This window comes from Desmodus rotundus, chromosome 1 (genome assembly GCF_022682495.2).
Source record: "Desmodus rotundus isolate HL8 chromosome 1, HLdesRot8A.1, whole genome shotgun sequence".
NCBI classification, from domain to species: domain Eukaryota; kingdom Metazoa; phylum Chordata; class Mammalia; order Chiroptera; family Phyllostomidae; genus Desmodus; species Desmodus rotundus.
In genome coordinates, this window is record NC_071387.1 from 110199114 (window position 1) to 110222334 (window position 23221).

The 23221-nt window shown below is 34.9% G+C and overlaps 1 protein-coding gene across 2 annotated transcripts in view; it reads right to left on the reverse strand.

Moving 5' to 3' along the window:
- Positions 1–23221, reverse strand: part of PARN (poly(A)-specific ribonuclease) — a 169268-nt gene that overhangs the window by 87265 nt on the left and 58782 nt on the right. For both annotated transcript variants that reach the window (XM_024571510.3, XM_024571511.3), the window contains exons 19-21: positions 17867–17922; positions 16054–16140; positions 13605–13679 (exon numbers count right to left, since the gene is read on the reverse strand). In XM_024571510.3, coding sequence (XP_024427278.1) covers positions 13605–13679; positions 16054–16140; positions 17867–17922 — 218 coding nt within the window. The remainder of the gene's footprint in view (positions 1–13604; positions 13680–16053; positions 16141–17866; positions 17923–23221) is intronic.

Sequence of the window (23221 nt, forward strand, 5' to 3'; positions counted from 1 at the left end):
CAGATAAATTCAATCTGGCCTCAGTCTCTTAGAGAAGACTATGAACTAGAGACTAAATGCAAAGGCCAACCTTCTAGATATTTAAAAATAAATGGAACCTGCTTGAATATTTTGACTCTGCTACAATGCCACCATACACTCATGGACAAGTGCCATTGAGCAGACCACTTCTGACAATAAGCAGGCTTTCCCATAGCAGCTCCCTGTTTGGTTGGCAAGTTTGGCACTCAATACATGGAAATTCTCTTAAGAGCCCCAAACTTTTAAAAGAAACAAACTTAGGCAATATTTTATTTTAAAATTTAATTTTTAAAAATACCCCAAATCAACACTGTAGCAAGGTCTGTACAAAGGATACAATTCCAACTCCTATTTTTAATGCATAAATTCCATATCTGCACCTTCTAACTTCCCCCCAGCCACTCCACCACATGTACCCCCTGTTCCAGTCACACCAAAGGAACGTGCTAGTTCCACTCTTTGCCAAAGCTTTCTCAGCCTTCCTCTACTAGGCTAAGTCCAACTCATTATTTGAGGCATCACCTAACTCCAGGAAGCCTTCCCTGCTACCCTTTACGGCATCTCCGTACCAGTCTGAGCTGGTCCTCCCTCCCCTAGCATATGCTGATGCGCTAGTCCTCCGGCTGCATTGCTAGACCATGAATTCCTTGAGTGCAGAGACTATTACTTCAACTCTACTCCCCATCAAATTTAGTCCCTCAATTCTTCAACAGGAGATAGGCAAATGTTTATACAAAGGATAACACTGCAGTTTCAAATGAAAACCATCTTTTAAAAAGCCTTGCAAATACCTTCATAGTTACTCTCTGCTGTTACTATTAAAAAAAAACAAACCTGAATGTAAAAACATAAGGTATATAGTGTGAAGTCAATAAGGAATAAAAGGCTTACAGTTCATCTGAAAATATAATTACAAAATTCCACACTTAAATATGATCCTATCCATGCTATCAGGTGATTCAAACTTATTTGGGGAATTAACAATTACTAAAATCAGTAGATATCTAAAAGTAGTACTTTTCTTGCTACATAATATGCTAAAATAATTTATTTCACTTCTCTTTAAATTGTCTATATAACAACAATAAAGGATTTGAGGTGGGGGGAATCTGTTTCAAAGTTTTATTTGAATGTGTGGGTGACTTTACCATGTTCCTTTTCCCAATACTGTAGCAATCTGTTCCTCGGCCTTTGACACTATTTGAAAAAGGGTGTCTATGAAGTTCCCCACATTGCTACAATTCACATGCAGAAAGGATAAAACGGCATTCCCACTAGTTGGACAGTATAACTACCCTGGCTGGTGTGGATCAGTGGATTAAGTGAACCAAAGGGTTGCCGGTTGGATTCCTAGTCGAGGGCACATGCCTGGGTTGTGGGCCAGGTCCCCAGAAGGCAACACAACAGGCACAAAAGACAACCACACATTGATGTTTCTCTCCCTCTCTTTCTCCTTCCCTTCCCCTCTCAGAAAATAAATAAATAAAATCTTTTTTAAAAAAAGCTTTATTACTAAACAATTATTTTAAGCTATACTTGCTTTTTATAATCAGACAACTTAAAAAATACTCATTAATACCCAGATATATTAACATGGGATATAAAACTCAAGGTAAAACCTGGTCTGAAGTGCTAGGACCACCACCACCATCGATTATACGTCACTTCATGCTCCAGTGGTCTAGCATTTTCTGGAACTTTTGCTAAACGTAAGGAAGTGACATTCACCCTAATACTGAAGTGATGTTTGGACTTTTTTCCAGGATAAATGAGAAGAGATAGGTTGCAAAAATACTCAACAGCAGAAATATCATAAACATCCCATCAAAAATGTTTCATATTCATTTTTTCAGAGTAGCAGAATTTTTTTAATTTACTTTATTTTTATTTTAGAGAGATGGGAAGGGAGGGAGAAAGAGAGAGGGAGAGAAACATCAATGTGAGGAAGAAACATCAACTGGTTGCCTCCTGCAAGCACCGTGACCAAGGATGGAGCTGGGAACCCAGGCATTTGCCCTGACCAGGAATTAAATAGGTGACCTTTCGGTTTGCAGAACAATGCCTAGCAACCTGAGCCATACCAGCCAGGGCCAGAATAGCAGATTTAACTCCAAAGATGAAGAAGGAAAAATCAAAGAAATGAATTCCATAAATATGATTAGAAAAAGGAATTCCATAAATGTGATGATTAGAAAAAGGATACAGTTATAAAATAACTATAGTCAGCTATATGAAAAGACTACTCTGCCAGCTAAGAAATTCAAAAGCCAGATGTTTCCCTTTGCTGTGTGCCTGTGCATATAAAAAAGCAAGGATTACTTTTTCACTCTTAAATTTAAATATTTTAGTACCTGTTCACAATGGGGAAAAAGATCAGAAAACAGAAAAAAATTAAAATCTACCTCTTTTTCTCTCACCCCAAGAGATTCATTGGTAACATTTTTAGTAACACAATATTCTAAATTAACCACTTAAGTGCCCCCAAATCACTTCACATTTATTTCCAATTTGCTAAAAACAAATTTATTTGATCTTCAAAAATAGTAATGTTTAGTCAGCAAAAATCACATATGAGAAAACAATGTATAGATGTAAAGAGTAATACAGTTAACCTACTTAATCAATTAGTTCATTACTTTGGCTAACAAAACAGTAAAAATGACATCTGAAGCCTCAGGAATAATAGACACACAGTGTTAATGCTGAATTCTCAAACTCAGTCTCTCAGTGGCCTGAGAACAACCAGGAATTAATATCACTGCTTTAAATTTCCGATTACCACTCTCACCCTAAAATCTTTATTGAGAGCTGACTATGTCAGTGGTACTAAACCAGACACATGTACCTGCTTTCAAAAGTATTCTGTATAACCTTTAAAAAGTATGCAAGATAAAAACAAGAACAACAATTAAGCACACAACTAAATTCGCAGATACATAAAACTACCTGTGCAAATGAAGAGACACACTATATGCCTGGTCTTAAAGACTGAGTATGTCTAAATAAAGCTGTCAAGGGAATTAATCTGTTAAAATGTCAGTCAAAAATCCCAAAGGGCTTTTCAAGTGACACTAATAAAATGATTCTAAAGCTCAATCAGAAGAATAAATAAAAGCTTGAGAAAAATGAGTTGAGTCCTAAAAATGGTTTAAATTAAGTGTCCAAAAAGGAATTGGTTAAATAAATGGTAACACACTCATGTGATGAAATGCTGTTCAGCTAAACACACACGAAAGAAATGTACAGGAAGAGTGTATTACATAAATAAAGTACTGTTAGGTTAGAAAAACAAACTGTAAAATGATATGCATAGGATATTATTGATGAAGTACATACTTAAATATTATGTACAACTAAAAGGTAAATCAAATATTATTGCAATTATCTTTACTAACAAAGAGAGAGGACTAGACAATGTTTCATTTTTTCTTTGCAGCTTAAAATTATTCTAGTAACAAAAATAAATGATTGTTTAATATAAGAGAAAAAATGAGTTCTCTTTAGATTTTTTTAAAGATCATTATGGACCTAGTAATTTCACTTCTTTAGAATTTATTTTTAGAAATAATCAGATACAAAGACTAAGATACAAAAACACTCATTAAAGAATTAATTTCAAATAGTAAATATCTGGATATAACTTAAACATCCAAAAGAGATATAGTTATATATGCTATGTGCATGTGTATAATATAATATAATGCATTCACTTAAAGAAAACATGTTTAGAGAAATTTGTAATGGGAAATGCTCATGGCATTATATTAACTAAGTATCTACAAAAACATACTTAAAGTCAGACCCCAACTTATATTTAAAATGTTATGAAAATACCCCTAGCCAGTGTGGCTCAGGTGGTTGGAGCATCATGCCACAGACCAAGGAGTCACAGGTTCAATTCCTGGTCAAAGCACAGCCATAGGTTACATGTTCAGTCCTAGGTCAGGGTGCAAACGAGAGGCAACGGATTGATGTTTCTTTCTCACATCGATGTTTCTCTCCCCTCCCTTTCCTTCCCTTCCCCTCTCTCTAAGCACTTCCTCAGGTGAGGATTAAAAAAAATGTTATGAAATACCTCCTAAACAAAGTAAAACTGAAAGGAAATACTAATCAAAATATTACTAGTGTTCATGTCTAGGTTGCAAGATCATGGGTGAATTGTTTTCTTACTTGTATTTTCAAATATTTTTCACATTTTTAACAGTTTATTTCTAAAATTGGGGACAGGACAGTGCAACAAAGTATTTTTTTTTTTTTACAAATGATGCTACAACTAAATTTGATAGACTTACTGAGTATCCTGATAATACATCACAAAGCAAACATTCTTACATCAGGTAAAATGGCCCCTAAAACACAAAAATCAAACCCAATGCTTTGGGCTAGAAACAATTTAACAGAACATGAAAATTCAGCCTCTAGAGCACAAACACTACATTTCTTTCTCCAGGTTACGTTCTGTCACAGGACTCATGTTCTCACTGTTGCATTAACACTGGAAATTAAAATAAGAACTTGGGCCTTGGCTGGTGTGGCTCAGTGGATTGAGCACCGGCCTGCAAACCAGAGGGTCACTGGTTTGATTTCCACTCAGGGCACATGCCTGGGTTGTGGGCCAGGTCCCCAGTATGGGCCACACAAGAGGCAACCACATATTGATAATGTTTCTCTACCTCTCTTTCTCCCTCCCTTCAACTATAAAATCTTAAAAAAAAAAAAAACTTGGGATGCCTTATTTGTGGTCGGAAAGTTTTTTATCCTATTTTCATACCAGCTAATGCACTAAAAATATATATATATATATATATATGTATACATATATATGTACATACATATACACACCCATATTTTATATATACATATAAAAATGCCCTGAATATGTATACATATATATTTTACATATACATAGTATGTATATATAAATATATATGCATGTATATTTTTTACATATACATAAATATGTGTGTGTGTATACACACACACTAATTAGGTAGAGTGCTTATTGTTACACTCTTAAATAAATCTGCCTGATAGAGATTTCATAAGAGAGATGTATAAATTGCTAATTCTCAAGATTAAATGCCTAGGGAAATTAAGAAAACATGAAGATTCTTAATAAACATTATTTAAAATTTCCACTGTGCTTTTCATAGATTGAGTGAGAGGGAAAAAAAAAAACCAATCAGTTGCTCTCAAAAGTTTTCAAATCAGAAAATATCTAAACAAAACATATAGATATTCACTCTTTTCACTAATAAAGATTTTTATCAAATTTGATGTACTCAGTAAGCTACTAATGTAAAAATCTTGCTTAAATATAAGAAATACATGATTTCCAGGATCCAGTATTTGTGGCATAAAAATAGTATCATTTAAACCACAAGATAAGTAAGTTATCAGACCCTTCCCTCTAAAACAAGCTTATTTTAAAAAGTCATGTCATAGTTAAGCTCATTTGTCTATACTGCTATACTTACATTTCAAGATAACTATTAAAAACCTAAATAGAGTTTAATACTAAGAAAATTAACATGCAAAGAAAAAAATCAACCTTTCCACTGATAACAGCTAATATAATAAACTTTGTGGGGGGGAAATGAAAGAAAACAAAACCATAATCATCTGAGGTTCTCTGGAAGACGAACAGAAATAGTTTTTGGAGAGGAGTCAAAATTTGGAGGAAGCAAACTGGCAGAGAGTGAATTTCCTGATGTGTGTGCGTGTGTGTGTCTCAGAGAGAGGGGTGGGGGGAAAAGGAGGAGAGAGAGAGGGAGAAAGTGCCCTAAAGGGAAACTGTAGTTAAAGGAGCATAGGCCAACTAAAACTGATAGAAAATCCTGCTTTCTTGTAGGAAAACCAGAGAAAGAAGCATGGGGCAACCAGTGGCAATAGAGAATAAGGGAGGAATCCTGGAAGAGAGGAAATCGGAAAATAAGAACCCCAAATTTGGTGTATAAACTCAGCCAAGATCCCTGGCTGACCCTTACCATGCATGTGCAGACTAAAAGCAGTGGAGGCTAAGATCTCAGCCACTGCCTACCATAAGCATGAAAGAGTTGTAGTTTGAATTTACCTAAGTTAATTGTCTGCTAAAACTAAAACAAAAATATCAACACCCTTGTGAGGAATATAAGTGATTTCAGAGTCTATATAAAAGAACATTCACAATGTCTGTGGAAAAATCCCAAATTACTCAACATATGAATAGATAAAAAATGTGACCCATTCTTAAGGAAAAGCTTATCAATAGGCATCAACACCTAGATAACACAGATGTTAGAATTATTAGATAAAGTCCTTAAATAAGCTATTCCACTTTGCCAAATGAGGTAAAGGAACAGTATTCGAAATACAAGATAGGATATTTCAACAGAGAAACAGAAAGATTTTAAAAGCTGAATGAAAATACAGAACTGAAAAATAAAATATATGAAATTAGAAATTCACTGGGTGGGCTTAATAATGATTACAGAGGAAACATTCAATGAGCCTAGAGATCAACAGAAATTATCCAATCTGAAGAACAATAAAGAAAGGTAGAAAAAAATGAACAGAGCATCAGGAACCAATGCAACAATATCAAAATGGTTCCTATATATAGATCATTATAATCCCAGAAGGAGAATTAAGAGAATATAGAACAGAAAAAGTATTCAAATAATATCTAAAACTTCCCAAATCTGGTGGAAGACATACGTTTACATAGTCAAGAAGCTTAGTCAACCCCAGTAGGATAATCCATGCCTAAGTACATCAATGTCAAACTGCTAAAAAAAACAATGGTAAAGAGAAAATCTTGAAAATAGCCAGAGAAAAGCAACCCACTACATGTAAAGGGCAACAATGATTCAAATGACTGTAGACTTCTCATTAGAAACCATTGAAGCCAAAAGACAGAACATCTTTAAAATGCTGAAAGAAAATCCCAGAATTTTACATCCAGCTAAAATATGCTATAAAAATGAAGGCAAAATAAAGACATTTTAAGGTAATAGAAAATTAATAGAATCACTAGTGTGATAAGAAATACTGAAGGATGTTCTTCAGGCTTAAGTGAAGTGATACCCAAAGAAAATCTGGATCTTCAGGAATGATGACATTTGAAGCGGTAAATATCTGGGTAAATAAAAAAGAATTCATCCTCTTAAATACAGGATCTAAATTTCTTAAAATACATATGACTGCTTAAAGCAAAATTACGCCATCAATTATGGGATTTATTATGAATACAGATGTAACACATATGCCAGCTATAGCATGAAAGACAAGGGGATTGGAGTAAATGGACCTATATGGATATAAGGTTTCTATATTCTACGTTAAGTGGTACAGTATGAACTCTAAGCAGACTGTGAAAACTTATGGACACGTTCAAATTTCTAAAGCAACCACTAAAAAATAATGCGAAGAGGTAGCACTAAAAAGTCAATAGACAAAATGAAAAGTTGTTTAATAATTCAAAAGAAGACAGGAAAGGGGGAAACAAAGGAACAAATGGAGGTATTGGGGACCACTTTGCATGGTATCAGAGACTGCAGCCGTGCACAAGCAAGGCCTTGAAAGAGGCCTGTAAGTCTCCACCAGAACGCCAGGAATGCAGATGGCAGGCATGACCCAATACTAATACCACCAAGGGTTCCTGTCAGAAATCGGGCCTGAAGAATACATTGTACCCTTTGAAGCTTGTTTTGCTTTGTATGGCTATGCTGATATAAATTGGATGTTTAAGTTCAAGGCATTAAGGAGTCAACTCCTTATCTCATAAAACATGTCTTAAAGACCATCTGGCATCAACATGTCTAACAGACCCTGACCTGAGACAGATCTCTGTGTTCCTTCAATTGTTATCTATAGATAATACCTGCTTTCTGTAACTATAGTCTTTTGACATTGATTGATGAGCTATGCGTGCATGCTGTATACCCTTATACATACCAATTCCAATAAAAGCCTTTTCGGAGAAGGGCTTGGGGCATTCTCCACTAGAGGGAATCACCACCCCCGTGTCCGGGAGGACTCATTTCATCCGAGACCGGGAGAACTTTAGTGGGACAGGGTTCCCCGCACAGAGGGAACAAACAAAAAACAAGTTTAAAAATGACAGGCCTAATCATATAAATAATTATATTAAATGTCAATGGACTAAGTATCCAATTAAAATCAGTTATCAGGATGGATAAAAAAGCAAGACCCCACTACATGCTATCTACAACTATATGCTATATACATACATAGGTTGACAGTAAATGGAAGGAAGAAGATATAACAGCCAAACACAAAAAACACAAGAAGAATAGATCAACTATTTTAATATCAGGTAAAGTAGTCTTAAAAATAATAGCATTATAGCCCTGGTTGGGTGGCTCAGTTGGCTGGAACGTCATCTTGTACACCAAAAGGTTGTAGGTTTGATCCCCGACTGGGACATGTATGGAGGCAACCAATCGATGTTTCTCTCCAACACCGATGTTTCTCTCCCCTCCTCTCCCTCTAAAAATCAATAAATGTACCCTTGGGTAAGGATTAAATAATAATAATAATAATAATAGCATTATGAAAGATAAAAAAGAATATTTCATAATAATAAAGGAGTCCATTTATCAGAAAGGCAAAACAATTATAAATGTGTATGTACCTAATTACAGAGCCTCAAAATATGACACGCTAATTGACAAAATTAAAGGGGAAAATAGACAAAATCATACCAGATTTTAACATCCCCTGTCAAAAAATGATAGAACTACTAAATAAAACATCAGTAAAGAAGTGAATATCTGAACAACAAAGATATTATACACCAAATCATATAACATATACCAAAGCATATATGGAATTTCCATTTTTTTCAAGTGTATGTAGTACGTTTAGCAATATAGACCTTATGCCAGGCTATAAAGCAAGTATTAGTAAATGTTAAAGGACCGAAATCATACTGAAATCTATCATCACAATGGAATTAAATCAGAAATTAGTAAAAATAGAGATCTAGGAAAGATCTAAGTACTTGGAAATTAAATAACACATGTCTAAATAATCCAAGGTCAAAGGAGAAATTAGAAATTTTAATTTCAACTTAATGAAAATGAAAATATTACATGTAATTTGTGGGATGCACCTAAAGCAGTGCTTAGTGGATATTTATAGCTTTAAATGCTTTTATTAAAATAGAAAAGTCATACTCAATGACTTGGAGAGAGTCTAAGATGTATACACACTGTTGACTGGGTTTGAGGCCTTGTGTGCCCACAGAGGAGATGAAAAATTCCAGCCGAAAGTAAAAACTGGGGCAAACTTGTAAATTGCTCGAATGTTGAGTGTGTTCCCCAACGCAGCTGGTAAGGGTGGAAGCCTTACTGGCTCAAGGAGTTTAAGCACAACAGCTGATCAATCATTGGCTGACTACCAAGCTATACTGACTGACCAACCAAGGGGCAACCTCTAGGAGGCCAAGCTTTAAGCCTTTTAGAAGAATTTAAAAAAATCAATCACATAAGGATGTACATTAATGAGCTAGAGAAAAAAAGACAAAGTAAACCCAAAGCAAGTAAAAGGAAAAAAGGAAAAAATGCGGAAACGAACAAAATAGATAATACAGCAAATACAGAAAAACAAAATAAACCAAAAGCTGTGTTTTTTAAAAGATCAATAAAATCAGTAACTCATAGGTAGAGTAATCCAGTAAAAATGAGAACAAGAATCACCAATATCATGAATGAAAAGAGTGGTCACCACAGATTCTGCAAACATTAAAGGTAACAAAAGGTACAGGTGAAGTTTAAAATTACAAGCAGCCTTTTAGCAAAACATTGCTGAATAATCACCTCGAAAGAGTCATATCCACAATTCTAACATTTATCTGTTCAATACAATAAAAAGCTGTGCTTTTAAAAAAGTCTGATTTAATATAAGCACATTCATACTTTGGAATGAAGTGAAGCCAAGATTCCTCACAGCCCCACCACCCCAATCCCAACAAATCATCCTGAACAAACTCTTAAGGCTCCATACCAGGAATTTGTATAACTAGCTGAATTTGGGCTGGCTTTACAAGTACTGTAATTGTTTCTAACTCTTCTGAAGTATCTTTATCTGAAGCATGGTGTGCTCTAATCTCCAGCTTTCAAAATAAACAAAAAGGCTACTTTTCTCAAACTATTAACTATAAAATCATAGGAAGACAGAAAATGTCTTATAACATATTTAAAGAAACTCAAAACAATGTCTAAATACTGAAAGTATGACTAGAAATTTCAACTACTTTTGAAATATTGTTGAGCTCTTTTTCCTTGTAACAAAACTTAAGTATGAATGTGCTTCATATGTGACCATTAAAGATTTCTTATTTAACCGCTTTGAGAAAAAAATACCTTAAAAATAAAAATCTCAGATGCTGAGGACAAGTGATCTTCTCCATAGTATCAAGTCCTACACTGGCCACCTGAAGAGTGAGCAGGGAAGAAGGCTGAATGTGTGGCTTGTATGGGCTACCACTATCCGAACACCTCAAAGCCACCAGGGACCCTCACCTTCACAGCAGCAGCAGAGAAAAAACTCAAGACACATAGCGCTCAATAGAGAGTTTTAATACTTAGTAAAGTCTCCTAGAAAAAAGAACTCTGGATATTCAAGGTGTTGAAAGTAATTTTTTTAAAAATCTTGATTAGACTTAATATCAAAAGAGAGTATCAGTTAAAAAGCAACTCCTTAAATGTAAATCAAAAATAGTCTGTAGCTGGGCCAAAGAAGCCATTACAAGCTGCTATATAAAGAGGCATGTAATGATTTTTTCCAATGTTACATTATTGATCTAACAGGACCTCCGTTTCCGCAGAAATGAGTAATTTAAGGTAACATTAATAGGATTTGCGGCACGTTAGAATTATCGCTATAAAGAACAAATTTTACATTGTCTTTCAATGAAACATCTGCATAATTTTAGAAATCACAGCGTAAGACCAGAGACAGTAGGTATATCCATCGTGCGCAAAAAGACATTTCTAAGTTGTAATACTTCAACATCATTTATTCAGCTAAATAAATATTTAACACACACTTACTAATGTCAGACAATACTACCCTAAGCACTGAAAACACAATGGTGAAGAAGAAATATGGTCTCTGTTCTCAAAGAGTTCACAGTCTGTCAGGGAGGACAAACAAGGTGTGTCAATAAAGGATGCCAAGCTAGCACAGAAAACGGGGTACATTCCCCGACAAATGGAGCCAGGGAAGACATCCGGAGAAGTGGACATTCAAGCTGAGATGAGGAGGGAAATAGGACACAGCCAGGCTCTAAACGGACTTGGGTGATGGTCGAGTCAAAGATGGCTTCTGCCAAAGAACACTATGATCACAGGCACAGCACGTGCAAGCGGCCAGGTATTTATGTTAAGAGTTGTCTTTTGATAAGAAGAGAGATGACAGTGGAGAATTAGACTTTACTAGTAAAACTGCACATATCAAAAGGCAACAGGCATCTACTTCTTAATCTGTGAGGAAAAGGGTAAAAGGATCACAATGTCATCTTTGCCTATTCCACATATTAGCCATTCAAACACACAGGCACTAGAAAAGGATTCAATGGTGAATAAGGTGGACTCAATGTTACCCTCAGGGAAGCAACACACATAGGCAAACAATCAAATAACAGTGCCTCTGTGTCTACCTGATTCTGAAATCACTGCATAAAATACTGAGCTTAAAAGGTGCTGTTTGAACAATCTTTCAATAAAAAATAATGGAGAAATTATTACTGGACATCAAGTACGGTATAACACCCCATATACATAAATAAGAATTATGCTTGTATTTTCCAGTAAATACTACTAACTAGTGTTTTATAGATGTCAGAGCACTTTTACACACTCTCATTTTTACTGTTCACAGCAAGGGAGGCCAAGTAGTTACTTTAATAATTACCTACCATTTGTCAAGCACTGCTTGTAGAGGGGCAGCCACTTTGGTGGGAACTTAATATTCATGATCTCACTTCACAGAGTAATTATCAGCACCTCCATCTCTCAAACAAGGAACCTGTGGCTTACAGAATTTACATAACTTGCCCAAAGAGACATGGCTGACAAGTGGCGGAGACAAAGTTAGTCTCCATGTCAGTATGACTTCAAAGACTAGGCACTTCCTTCCACCCACTGCACTGCTTCAGTGTTAGGTACCTGAGTGTGAACAGTGAGGGAGCTGACACTGAGCAGAGGAGGTGTGACTAGACTTTGGGTCTGGAGTTCTTGTTCAATCTTCTTTCAGCCACAGTGAAGTCTCACTACAGTGTGGATCTCAGAGTCCCTGGCCCCTACTTGAATTTATCTTTAGCTCTCTAGTAATTCAACCCCTTTGGATTCTATCTAAACTGTCTTTCAAAGGCTTGTGGGGGAATGGATCACAGAAATCAGCAAATACTAAAACATTTAACAAGCAACATTACTCACAGCCTGCATCTAACACTATTCTGGGTGTGTCATGTGCTCTCTTGAAGTACATTTCACACCGAAATCTACAATTAATAACCAAAATAAAAGTCCAAAGCTATGTCAAGCTTTATGTACATAAACTCACATAATCCTTACAATAACCCTAAGAAGTCCATATTATCATCCTCAATCTATGGAGGGAAGCAGAAGCTTATCAAGTTTAAATAACTTGCTCAAGGTCACACAACTGTAGGTAGTACAGCAAAATATGACTCCAGAGCCTAAGGTTATCATTTCTGTAATAGCCTATATGCCTGCGATGGCCATGTAATTTAAAATACCCAAATACTCTGATCTGAATTTGTATGTTTGTAGAAGTTTTCATATATAAGTACTCTTATAGTTACATTATCAGAATTGTTAGTTTTAGCATATGGCACTTCGTTAAATAAAAAGAAAAAATTAATTAGATATACCACTTAAAAATTTCATACCATTTACATTATTAAGCACCAGGAAACTTAAAACTTACTTATTTGAATAAGGAGATTAACACTACATATTTTCTTCAGGATTTTTTTCTATAACTTTTCACCCTAAGAAAATGGAATGTTTTGTGGTGGTTAGTATCAAAACTATTTAGGGTTCAACTAGAGATGTGATACTCCATCTTTTTAGGATCCTGTTTTAAAAGCAAACAACATATCTTTCAGCATATTTGTTTGTAAAACAAGTATTTGATACAAATTTCATGGAATGAACAAATCACCAAAATTTATAAATACATGGGAAAACTACACAGATGAAAGTCCAATACTGGTATCACTTTTTGGTGTCCCCCATTCTTTTCAATTTGCTACCTCTAATCCTAAAAGTAAATCTGCAACTCATATTAGCAAAAATGCAATGGGAAGGGAATAGAATGGAGGTAAGTAAAAAATATATATTATGTAGTATATCTAATCAATCAATAAATTTGTCTTATTTTCTCATCTAAACAAGACTTACTAATTATTTCCTTTATTTTACAGACAATCTCAAAACAAACCAGGCAGCAATGCTTGTGAATCAGTTGTCTGAACCCACAATGTTTAGACTGGGGATGGGGCGCAAGCTCTTACTTTGATTAATACACAAAACAATGTCCAAAACACTTACCAATTTGTACTTGCTCAGGCTGGCTAAGAGAAACAAATGCTGATGTATCATCAATCCAAGATATCTGAATGTTACCTGTAATATTGAATTAAATGTAAGGTGAACACTTGACCATGAGAAGCAGATTTCATTTACATCTGTTATGTTTCAGTATACATGTTAATTTAGAGAAAGATGAGGTGCTGGTTTAAAATATAATCAGAATTTATCATTTTGATATTAATAAGTTGATACATTTATTATATCAATCCTATAAAAAGCTAAATCATAAATCTACCACAGCAGTTAAACAAAAGACAAATCAGGAAAAAAAAAGAGCTTTAAAAATTTCTTTTAAAACCAAAACATGATTTACATGTTTTACATGTAAATCATGTTTTGGTTTTAAAAGAAATGCCAGCACTGGAAACTTTGTTGGTATCAAGATCACTAACAAAATTCAGAGACTACATAAATTCAAAATCTTAACAATTTCGTTTTAGAGACACAAACTTTGAAAATTACAAATGGGAAAAATGAAATAAATCAATGTAGCAAGAAATAAGAAAAATTCAGTGTTGATTTCAAGGCCAGGTAAAGAAACCAGGTGGCAGAATGGAAAAGGAAAAGGTGTCAGAGAGAAAACCAACACAGATTAATGGGGGTCGGGGGACAGACCAAACAGGGGCAGGAAGCAGTACAGTGGAACAAAACGATTTTCAGAGAAACAAATCTCAAAAAAGGCTAACAGTAAACAGAATGGAATATGGGACAGTGCTGAGGAGAAGGAAGGAGAAGTGGGGTGGGAAGTTGGAGAAAACTGAAGGGAAAACAAGAGATTTAATTATTCTGCTACCATGCTTCTTGAAAAAAATGCAGAAAACTGAAATTTTTTTAAAAGGGTAAACACACAGGAATTTAGCAATGAGAAAATGTTTTAATTCCAACTATAATTTTCCAAGGCAAGGAAACTGCTTTGTTTTACTGTCACAGGAGAAAAACTCTCACTTCCTGATGTGCAAATAAGTGCCAAAATGATTTTCTCAATTAGAAAGTCACTTACTATTATTTTGTTACCTCTCTACCCTATAGGTTGTCTTTGAGATAAATAATAATATTTATTAAGTAGTTACTATATGCCACATACTATTCTAAATGCCTTCCATGAATTAGCTCATTTTAATCTTTGTGAAATGTCTAAGAAATGGGTGGTATTATTATGATCATCATCAGCTCCAGGAGGAAACAAAGATACAGACGGGTCACTCATCCAATCTCACACAGTAATTTTCTCTAATATAAATGAAAAAAAATTCTACTCAGAGCATCCTACTTACTTTAGCCAATTAAAGTTTGACTCTACAGGGACAAGAACTTGAAAATATAAGATGAAAAACAACATAAAAAACTTTCAAAAGAAATGCGCTGTGAAATCAACTGCATTTCTACAGCTGTGTTTAAGTTTAAAAACAAGACTAGAATTTCAGAAGACATTTAGACTATCTGTAAAGATTAGAGTAACATTCTAGAAATATACCTGCTTTCACTTGCTTTTCTAAAATTTATGTGGGTAAAGTTTTTTACTTAAAAAGCTAATATATGCTTACTTTAGAAAATACAGAAAGCATAAAGAGGAAGAAAAAATCTTGTCTAAAACATTCACTGATAGTAGTATGATGCTTCCTTTCAATCTGGTTTCTATACAAAGTTTTTTAAAAAATAATTTTAATTACACAGGAATCCTTCTTTGTATTCACTTTTTATGCTAAACAATACAAACACTGTATCATTTCCGAATAAACTCTTCAAATATTTTTAAGTGGCTACATACTAGTCTATTGAGAAAACAGATGAACACTTACTAAACATTCTTATTATTGGACATTTAGATTTTTGCTGCCTTTACTTTATCCAAGAATATCCACAGAAACAGCCTAAATACTTCATTAGTTAAACAGGCATTGCTGAAGACTTAACAATCAGAACAGTCTTTATAAACTCTAATCAGACTGTTTAATTTAACCTAATCACCTGACCTAATAAAAAGGGAAAAAAAGCTGTCCTACCTCACACATATCACATATCATGGTCCTCTCCAGTATCTGTGTTCATCTGCTTTGATTATCCAATGTCAAGCAATGACCAACAGGCTGCCCTTAATCTTAAAAATAATTTATCCTCAGCATAGACTTATTTTCCATGGTCAGCAGTAAGGGAAGCCATAGTAATCGTATCTTGCTTTCCATGGATTAATAATAGCACTCTATTGTGTGTTGCTATTAAAAGCTCCTCAGATCATATTAGCACAAAAAGAGCAGTATGCCAAACTACCAAAAATTCCATAAGTGAGATTAAAACCTTGCAAATTAATAATCTTTCATGCCCCTGAATCTATCTATTTACCTCTGATTATCTAGACCAAAAGAAGAGCAAAGTCTTAGAAGTTCATTTGTACTTGTGATGAACTTACCAAAGGCACTGAAAAGCTGGTAAAGGTCACTGGTTTTCCACTCTTTGGGGAATGTCACATGGAGAACGTGATCACGTTTAGGCTGCACTGTAAGACAAATTTTTGCTGAAAGTTTGATAGCTGAAATGTGAACAAAATACCAGCAGTTCCTTAAGTCCAAGCTAACTTGGGGAATCATAAATGCCTCCTGATTACCACATGCCTAAAAGCATTCTTAGGAATGGCAGGACTCGGCCAACTTTGCCTAGATATCAGGCTCTGATACTTTATATAGAACCCACAACAATTTGAACACTAGCAAATCTATGCAGAAACATTTTTGCTCATGAAGTTGCTGTGAGAATTATTTAAAGGAAAAAAAAATAGCCGTTCTGTTTGAGAAATTTCATTAAACATTTCACTTTCTCTTTTAATCTAAGTTTTCCATGTTTATTTAGCTAAAAAAAAAAAAAAGCGCTGTCCAAATTAAATGGACTAATTGTGTTTAACTAAAGGCAATTCTAAGTCATAATCTTGTGTTCTAATATCAGACCCACTCTGAGCAAGAAACCTAACCACTCTAGCCACTCATGGCTTTATGAAGGGGGACCCCCAAAAAACACCTGAATTTATTAAAAATTGTGCATTTCTTCTTATATGTTTAAATTTCAGTCACCTTCAAAGTACTGTCCACTTGATGCAATATACCTATCAAGACTTTTTTTCAACTGCTCAAAACAGTTTTTGAAATCGTCAATTTTGATGCCTTTAATACTTCTGCCATTTTCTTTTTTCACCTCCTCCACATCAGCAAAACCTTCCTTTTTGAGGACTTTTTTCATCCAGGGAAACAAAAAAAAGTCACTTGGGGTGACACTGGGTGAACAGGGAGGATGGAGCATAGGGGTCATGCTGTTTTGGGTCAAAATCTGCTGAACACTCAGCACAGTAGGGGCAGGTGGGCTCATAAATCACCCATGATGAAATGGGCAAACACTAAAGAGTCTTCAAAAAAAGTCACTGAAGCCGAATGTAGCCTCTCCCAACACCACCAGCTGGTACACTGATGCAGATGGGTACCTAGACCTCTCACCTAGTGGGGGAAACCTCTAATATAAGAGGCCCACCCTCCGGAAGATAATTCTGGGTTTTTTGGGTCCCCCCTTATAAATTGGGAATGAAAATATTTACCTTGCAGAATCGTTGTGAGAATGACAGATTAAAATGTAAATCTAATAAGGAGTGCAACACAGTATGTCCTCAGATCAATATCATTACAATAACTTTCATCAAGTATTGTTCACCCACTTCTATATCCCTGTAGTATACATTAAGACAAACATACCAAGGCTTGGAAAAGAAGAATGGGGATGTGGATAAAGTACAGAATAATTAGAAGATGAAGAAATCACTTCCCAAATAGATTAGCCTTCCAAGGTTTTCAAAAACAACAATAAAAAAAATCACATACTAAACTTAAATATACAATACTCTAATAATTGGAAAATAGGAACTTACTGAAATAGCTAACATATCTTAAAATCTATTATACACATACATTTGTAAGAAATTATAAATTTAGAGTTCTAAGTGAAAAGAAATTATGGAGGTATGTTTTTTAAAATTCAACTCATGCATAAACTGGAAAATGTAAGAGATGAGTTAATTGAGCCTCAAGGGTACCATTAACTTAAGCATACTATTCATATCAACCACAAAATCACTGCCTATTTTTAAGTGAATAAAGCTCTTTCTTCAGTCATACTTTCCTGTTACCCCTTCCAGACCACAGACTTAAATGTGTAGATGTGGAAGAAAATAAAATTTCACTTACAGTCTGGTCCTTCCAAGTTTAGATAAGGAATATCCATGACTCTCATAAGAAATAACCTACCAAAAAAAGAAAAAAAGAAAGAAAAATAGGTAATGAACTAATTTCTACTGAAAAGACAGGCATCTATTAAATTTTTTAGAAGCTCTTTAGTCAAATTACTCTATCTTAAAAATTATTTTAAAAGCTCTTAAGATTCATTCCAAAGATTTTTCTTGGGCTTTATAATGTATCAAAAAAGAACCTGGGGTATCCCCAACACCTATAACAGTTCCTGGTATTCAGTAGCTGCTAAGTAAATATTAGCTAAATCAATGAAATTAGTAATCAAGGAGTCAAAGGAAGTCCTCTGTAGACCTGCCTTGTCAGTCCAGAGACACCGAGGAAAACAAATATGGTAGAGTGCTAAACATTTTCCCAACCTAGGAACAATTGTTCCCTAAATTGTAGAGGTTACCCCTATAATTGGTGTTTTCTGAGTTGAGAATAACGGCAGAGATGTCTTTTTTAGAGAAAACCATCACACTGATACAAACCATGGCAGTCATTTTATGTATAACCTCCAAAAGAGATACAAAGACATCTGAAAAAGGGTGCTTGAAAATTACAAGTCTCTACAGGAACTACTATAAAGGACACATGGACAAAACCAAGGGGGAGGGTGGAGGTGAGAGAGGGAGGTGGGTTCAGCTGGGGTGGGGTGGAGGGATGGGGAGAAAAGGCATACAACTGTAATTGAATAACAATAAAAATTAAAAAAAAAAAGAAAGAAAATTACAAGTCTCTATAATGCCATTCAATTTTCTCTTATTTGCAAGATTATGGACAAAACATCAGGCATTCTGTTGTTTGTGAGATGATTTTAATGAGTTGTATTTAGATAATGATATATGATACACTTCTGGTTGAGAGTGCATTATACAGCAAATTAAAAAGGCAATCCAAATGCCCAAAAAGCAATTAGTTTGGCTTTACTGACCCACAATTAAGGCATTTTTTTACGAGACATTCAAAAGCCAAGCAGGACATGATACAGTTTACAAATGGAACCATCAGCCTGAACAACACTTTCATTAAAAGTAGAAAAAAGAAGGCATGGTATTCTATGGTTTGAAACTTGTGGCCAAGCCTACAATTTAATAAACCAAATTCTATGGCTAAGAAACCAAATTTATTTTTAGTTCACTAATTTAGGCTAAAGAGTACCATTCTGGTTCTGGTAGCTATTTTTCACCCAATTTAATCAGTACTACCTGCAATGCCAGTAGACAATAAAACATATAAAGCACCTAACACACAGGGATTCTCCTGGCAGTAGCTATTCTTACTATTGCCAACCAGAACCTGTAAAGATGTTCCTGGGTTAGAAAGCTCAGTATTTTTATGTTTCGTATAATTTTAAATTCTCCACTTAGTAATTTTAGCAATGGTCTCCAAATACTAAAAATCAAATAAAAAATAATTTTTAAGTTAGCACAACATATCAAGGACCATAAAAATAATTTAAATTTTTTACCCTAATTTCGACAGGAGAATAAAGTTGAATCGACAAGATGTTTATGGCTATACTGCCAGGTACACCAATAATCAAAATCAACCTCAAGATTTAATAATATGTGGGGTGGTTAAATTATAGTTCATCATTTCAACAGAACATTAAACAATCAAAATAAATTCAAAATAACTTCTGAGAACTTCACAACATGAAGAAATTGATACAATTTTAAATTTTAAACAAAGCACAGAAGTTTATACTATAATTACAGCTTTGTAAAATATTTGTCATTAAACCAAGAATAAAAAATATCCCCACACCAAGAAAAAAAGCCAATGGTTTTGTGAAACTAAACTTTGTTTTTCAAAATCCTTTTACTATGATTTTTAAACTTAAAAAAAAACATAAAGGCTACCAGAACTGAGAAACCCAAAGGAAATAATGACTTTCTTAGAGAAAGCCCACCTGCAAATGCCAACTGAATCAACCTTATATATCCTGTGTACCATCTCACCTGTTGTGGGGGAGAGGAATATAAAACAAAATCACAAGTTGTGAGTCTATAATTGCTCTGTTTCTTATTCAAATATTGTTTTACTTATAAAATCATGGGACCTCAATTACGAGTTTAGGAGCCCTATTGTCCTATCAATACAAATAAGGCACTTAAGAAGAAAAAGGACACTCCTCAATTTTTCTCACCATAAAAATGTTTAAATTTTTTTTGAAAGATATCTTTTGTGAGAAAAAATAAACAATGGGACTACATGAAACTAGAAAGTTTTTGCACAACACAGGAAACCATCAACAAAACAAAAAGACAAGCCAATGAATGGAAGAACATATACACAAATGATACAACTGGTAATGGGTTAATATCCAAAATTAGTAAGAATTCATACAACTCAACACCAAAATAACAAACAATTCAATTAAAAGTGGGCAGAGGACCTGAACAGACATTTCTCCAAAGAAGATAAAGAGATGTTCAATAGGCATACAAAAAGAAGCTCAATGTCACTAATCATCAGAGAAATGCAAATTAAAACCACAGTAACCTGTCAGAGTGACTATCATCAATAAACCAACAAATACCAAGTGTTGGCGAGAATGTAAAGTGAAGGAAACCTCATGCACTCGTGGTGCAATTGCAAATTAGTGCAGCCACTATGGAAAACAGTATGGAGCTTCCTCAAAATATTAAAGAGAACTAGGCTATGACCCAGCAATTCCACTTCTGGGTATGCAACATGGGGCAAAAGTAGGTTTACAGTTGTAGGTACATGAAACACACAATTTATTCCCACATTATTATTAATTATTGTATTATCTTCCATATAAACAACTGTAAATCTACTTCTGCCTCATTCTGTATATCTGAAGAAATCCAAAACACTAATTGGAAAAGACAAAGCACCCCTATGTTTTGCAGCATTATTTACAGGGTCCAGCTGAAGTAATGCCTGCTTGAATGTGGTTATTAGGGTAATAATATGGGTGTAATAATTTATAATTTTAATTTGAACCTTTCACCTAAGACGTCATATGGTGTGCTCGAGTGTGATATTGTTATGTTACAGGATTACATGCTTATTATTTTGTAATAAAAGATTCTGTAATTAAAAGGGGATATTATCTGTGCTGGACCCTGCACAATAGCCAAGATATGGAAGCAACCCAAGCGCCCATCAATAAACAAGAAAATGCTGGATAAATATACAATGGCATATCACTCCGCCATAAAAAAAGAATGAAATCTTAATCATTTGGGACAATATGGATGGACCTAGGGGATATTATACAATGTGAAATAAGTCAGAGAAAGACAAATACCATATGATTTCACTTATTACTTCAGATATGTGGAATCTAAAGAACAAAATAAACAAAACAGAAATAGACTCACGGATACAGAGTTGCCATATGGGAAGCAGGATAGGAGACTGGGTGGAAAGGTGAAGGGATTAGGAAGTACGAGGAGGTAGTTAGACAATAGTCACGGGGATCTAAAGGACAGCATAGGGAGTACATGGTAATAGCTTATGTATAATGCCAGGTGGGTATTAGAATTATCAAGGGGATCACTTTGTAAATTATATAATTGTCCCACCACTATGAGGTACACTGAAACTAATATAAAATAATACTGAATGTCAACTGTAATTGAAACATTTACGAAAAGAAAAGAGGACTGACTGGTGTGGTTCCGTTGGTTGGGCATCGGTCCCTAGACAGGGCACATGTGAAAGGCAACTGATCAATGTTTCTCTCCCTCTCTTTCTCCCTCCCTTCCCCTCTCTCTAAAAATAAGTAAATGCAACCTTTAAAAAAAAAGAAAGGTATCTTTTGACAAGCAGTATATGGGCTATTTGTTCCCTAAAATTTCATGTGAATTTTAACTATCATCTCTGTTTAAAATAAGAAAATTGATCCTCAGCTAAAACATGCAAACAATTTTTTTTTAAGTTAGTTAATCCTCTACTATTTTGGTTGCTTACTTGATACTTTTTACCTAAATGGAAACCCCTTTCAAATGAATTATTAATAGCATTTCTCAGTCTTCCCCTAGGCCTCTACCTTCATGTCTGGGCTTCACAGAGAACTAAATAGCCCCAAACCCTGGAAGAACACGAAAACCAACTCTGTGTGACTTGGCAGACTGTGCCTCTGGAAAGAGGCATGCAATTGGGAGACAGACTCTAAAACTGTAGCTGAGCGTCTGTGGAACTGAACCAAAGTACACTCTCCAATGGCCTTCCACCCCTTTACACAGGTACTGCTCTGGAAATATGTGTCCTTTTGAAGTAAAATTAAAACATTTCGTTGTATGCATGCCTCGTACAAACTAGCTGTCAAAAGGCCTACACTGACTCCCTGAATGATTTGATAAAATAACTTCACATATGGATCACTGGACTAGACAGTTTTCACTTTAACATGTGAGGAAATGCACCGGGGGAGCAGAAAGGATGTCCCTTCACTGTGAATTGTATTGAAGAACAATTTTTCCCAGAAGGCCTTTCATTGGGAGATATCAAAAAGACATTCAGACCAACACTTGCATGGAACATGTTTTCTATTTTAGTAAAGATTTAAGATGGCTGTAATTGGGTAAAGACACTCAAGACTGTGCGGGAGTCTTGCCACATTCCTGCAAGCTTTCTGATGAAATGTTATTTTAGCACTTTTTTCCTAAAGTACTGACACTAACTCTGTTGGAAGACTAAAATTAAAATTCCCATTTGATACAACAGCCAAATTTATGCCAGGATTTTATCCTAATAAACTGCGTAACTCAAGTTTTTTTTTAATGTTCTATGATTATACAACTAGTGATGCTGCTCATCTCAGCTTTCCAACAAGTTTGGAAAGATCCAAGGGTAAAGCACAGTGCGCAACGCCTTTATCTCCAGAGTCACCTCTGCTGCCCATATGCTGTGTGGCACTCACAGAAAGCCATCTACTAACATTCTTTTCTGACCAGGGAAGTATGACACTGTGACCTACACTGTGTAAGAAAGCTTGCTACTCACAAAAGAATTTCGTTTCAGATATAAAACTTCTTAGGAGCCTTGAGCCCTCATCCAAATGTGGTTCTTCAGACAAGCAACAGGGACATCACTAGGGAACTGGATAGAAAGGCAAATTCCGAGGCCACACCTAACCCTATTGCCTCAAACTATGAGGATTGAGAATCACTGAGTTAACAAGAGTATGTTCAGGGTTGTGTGGTTAATTGCCATTGATGATGAATAATTAATCAGCTGGATAATAATGACTTGGGTCAACTTCTCCAAAAAAAGTTATAGTGTTAACGGTTTGTTTATATCAAATGATTTTGGCTTAGAAAAATAAAAACCTAT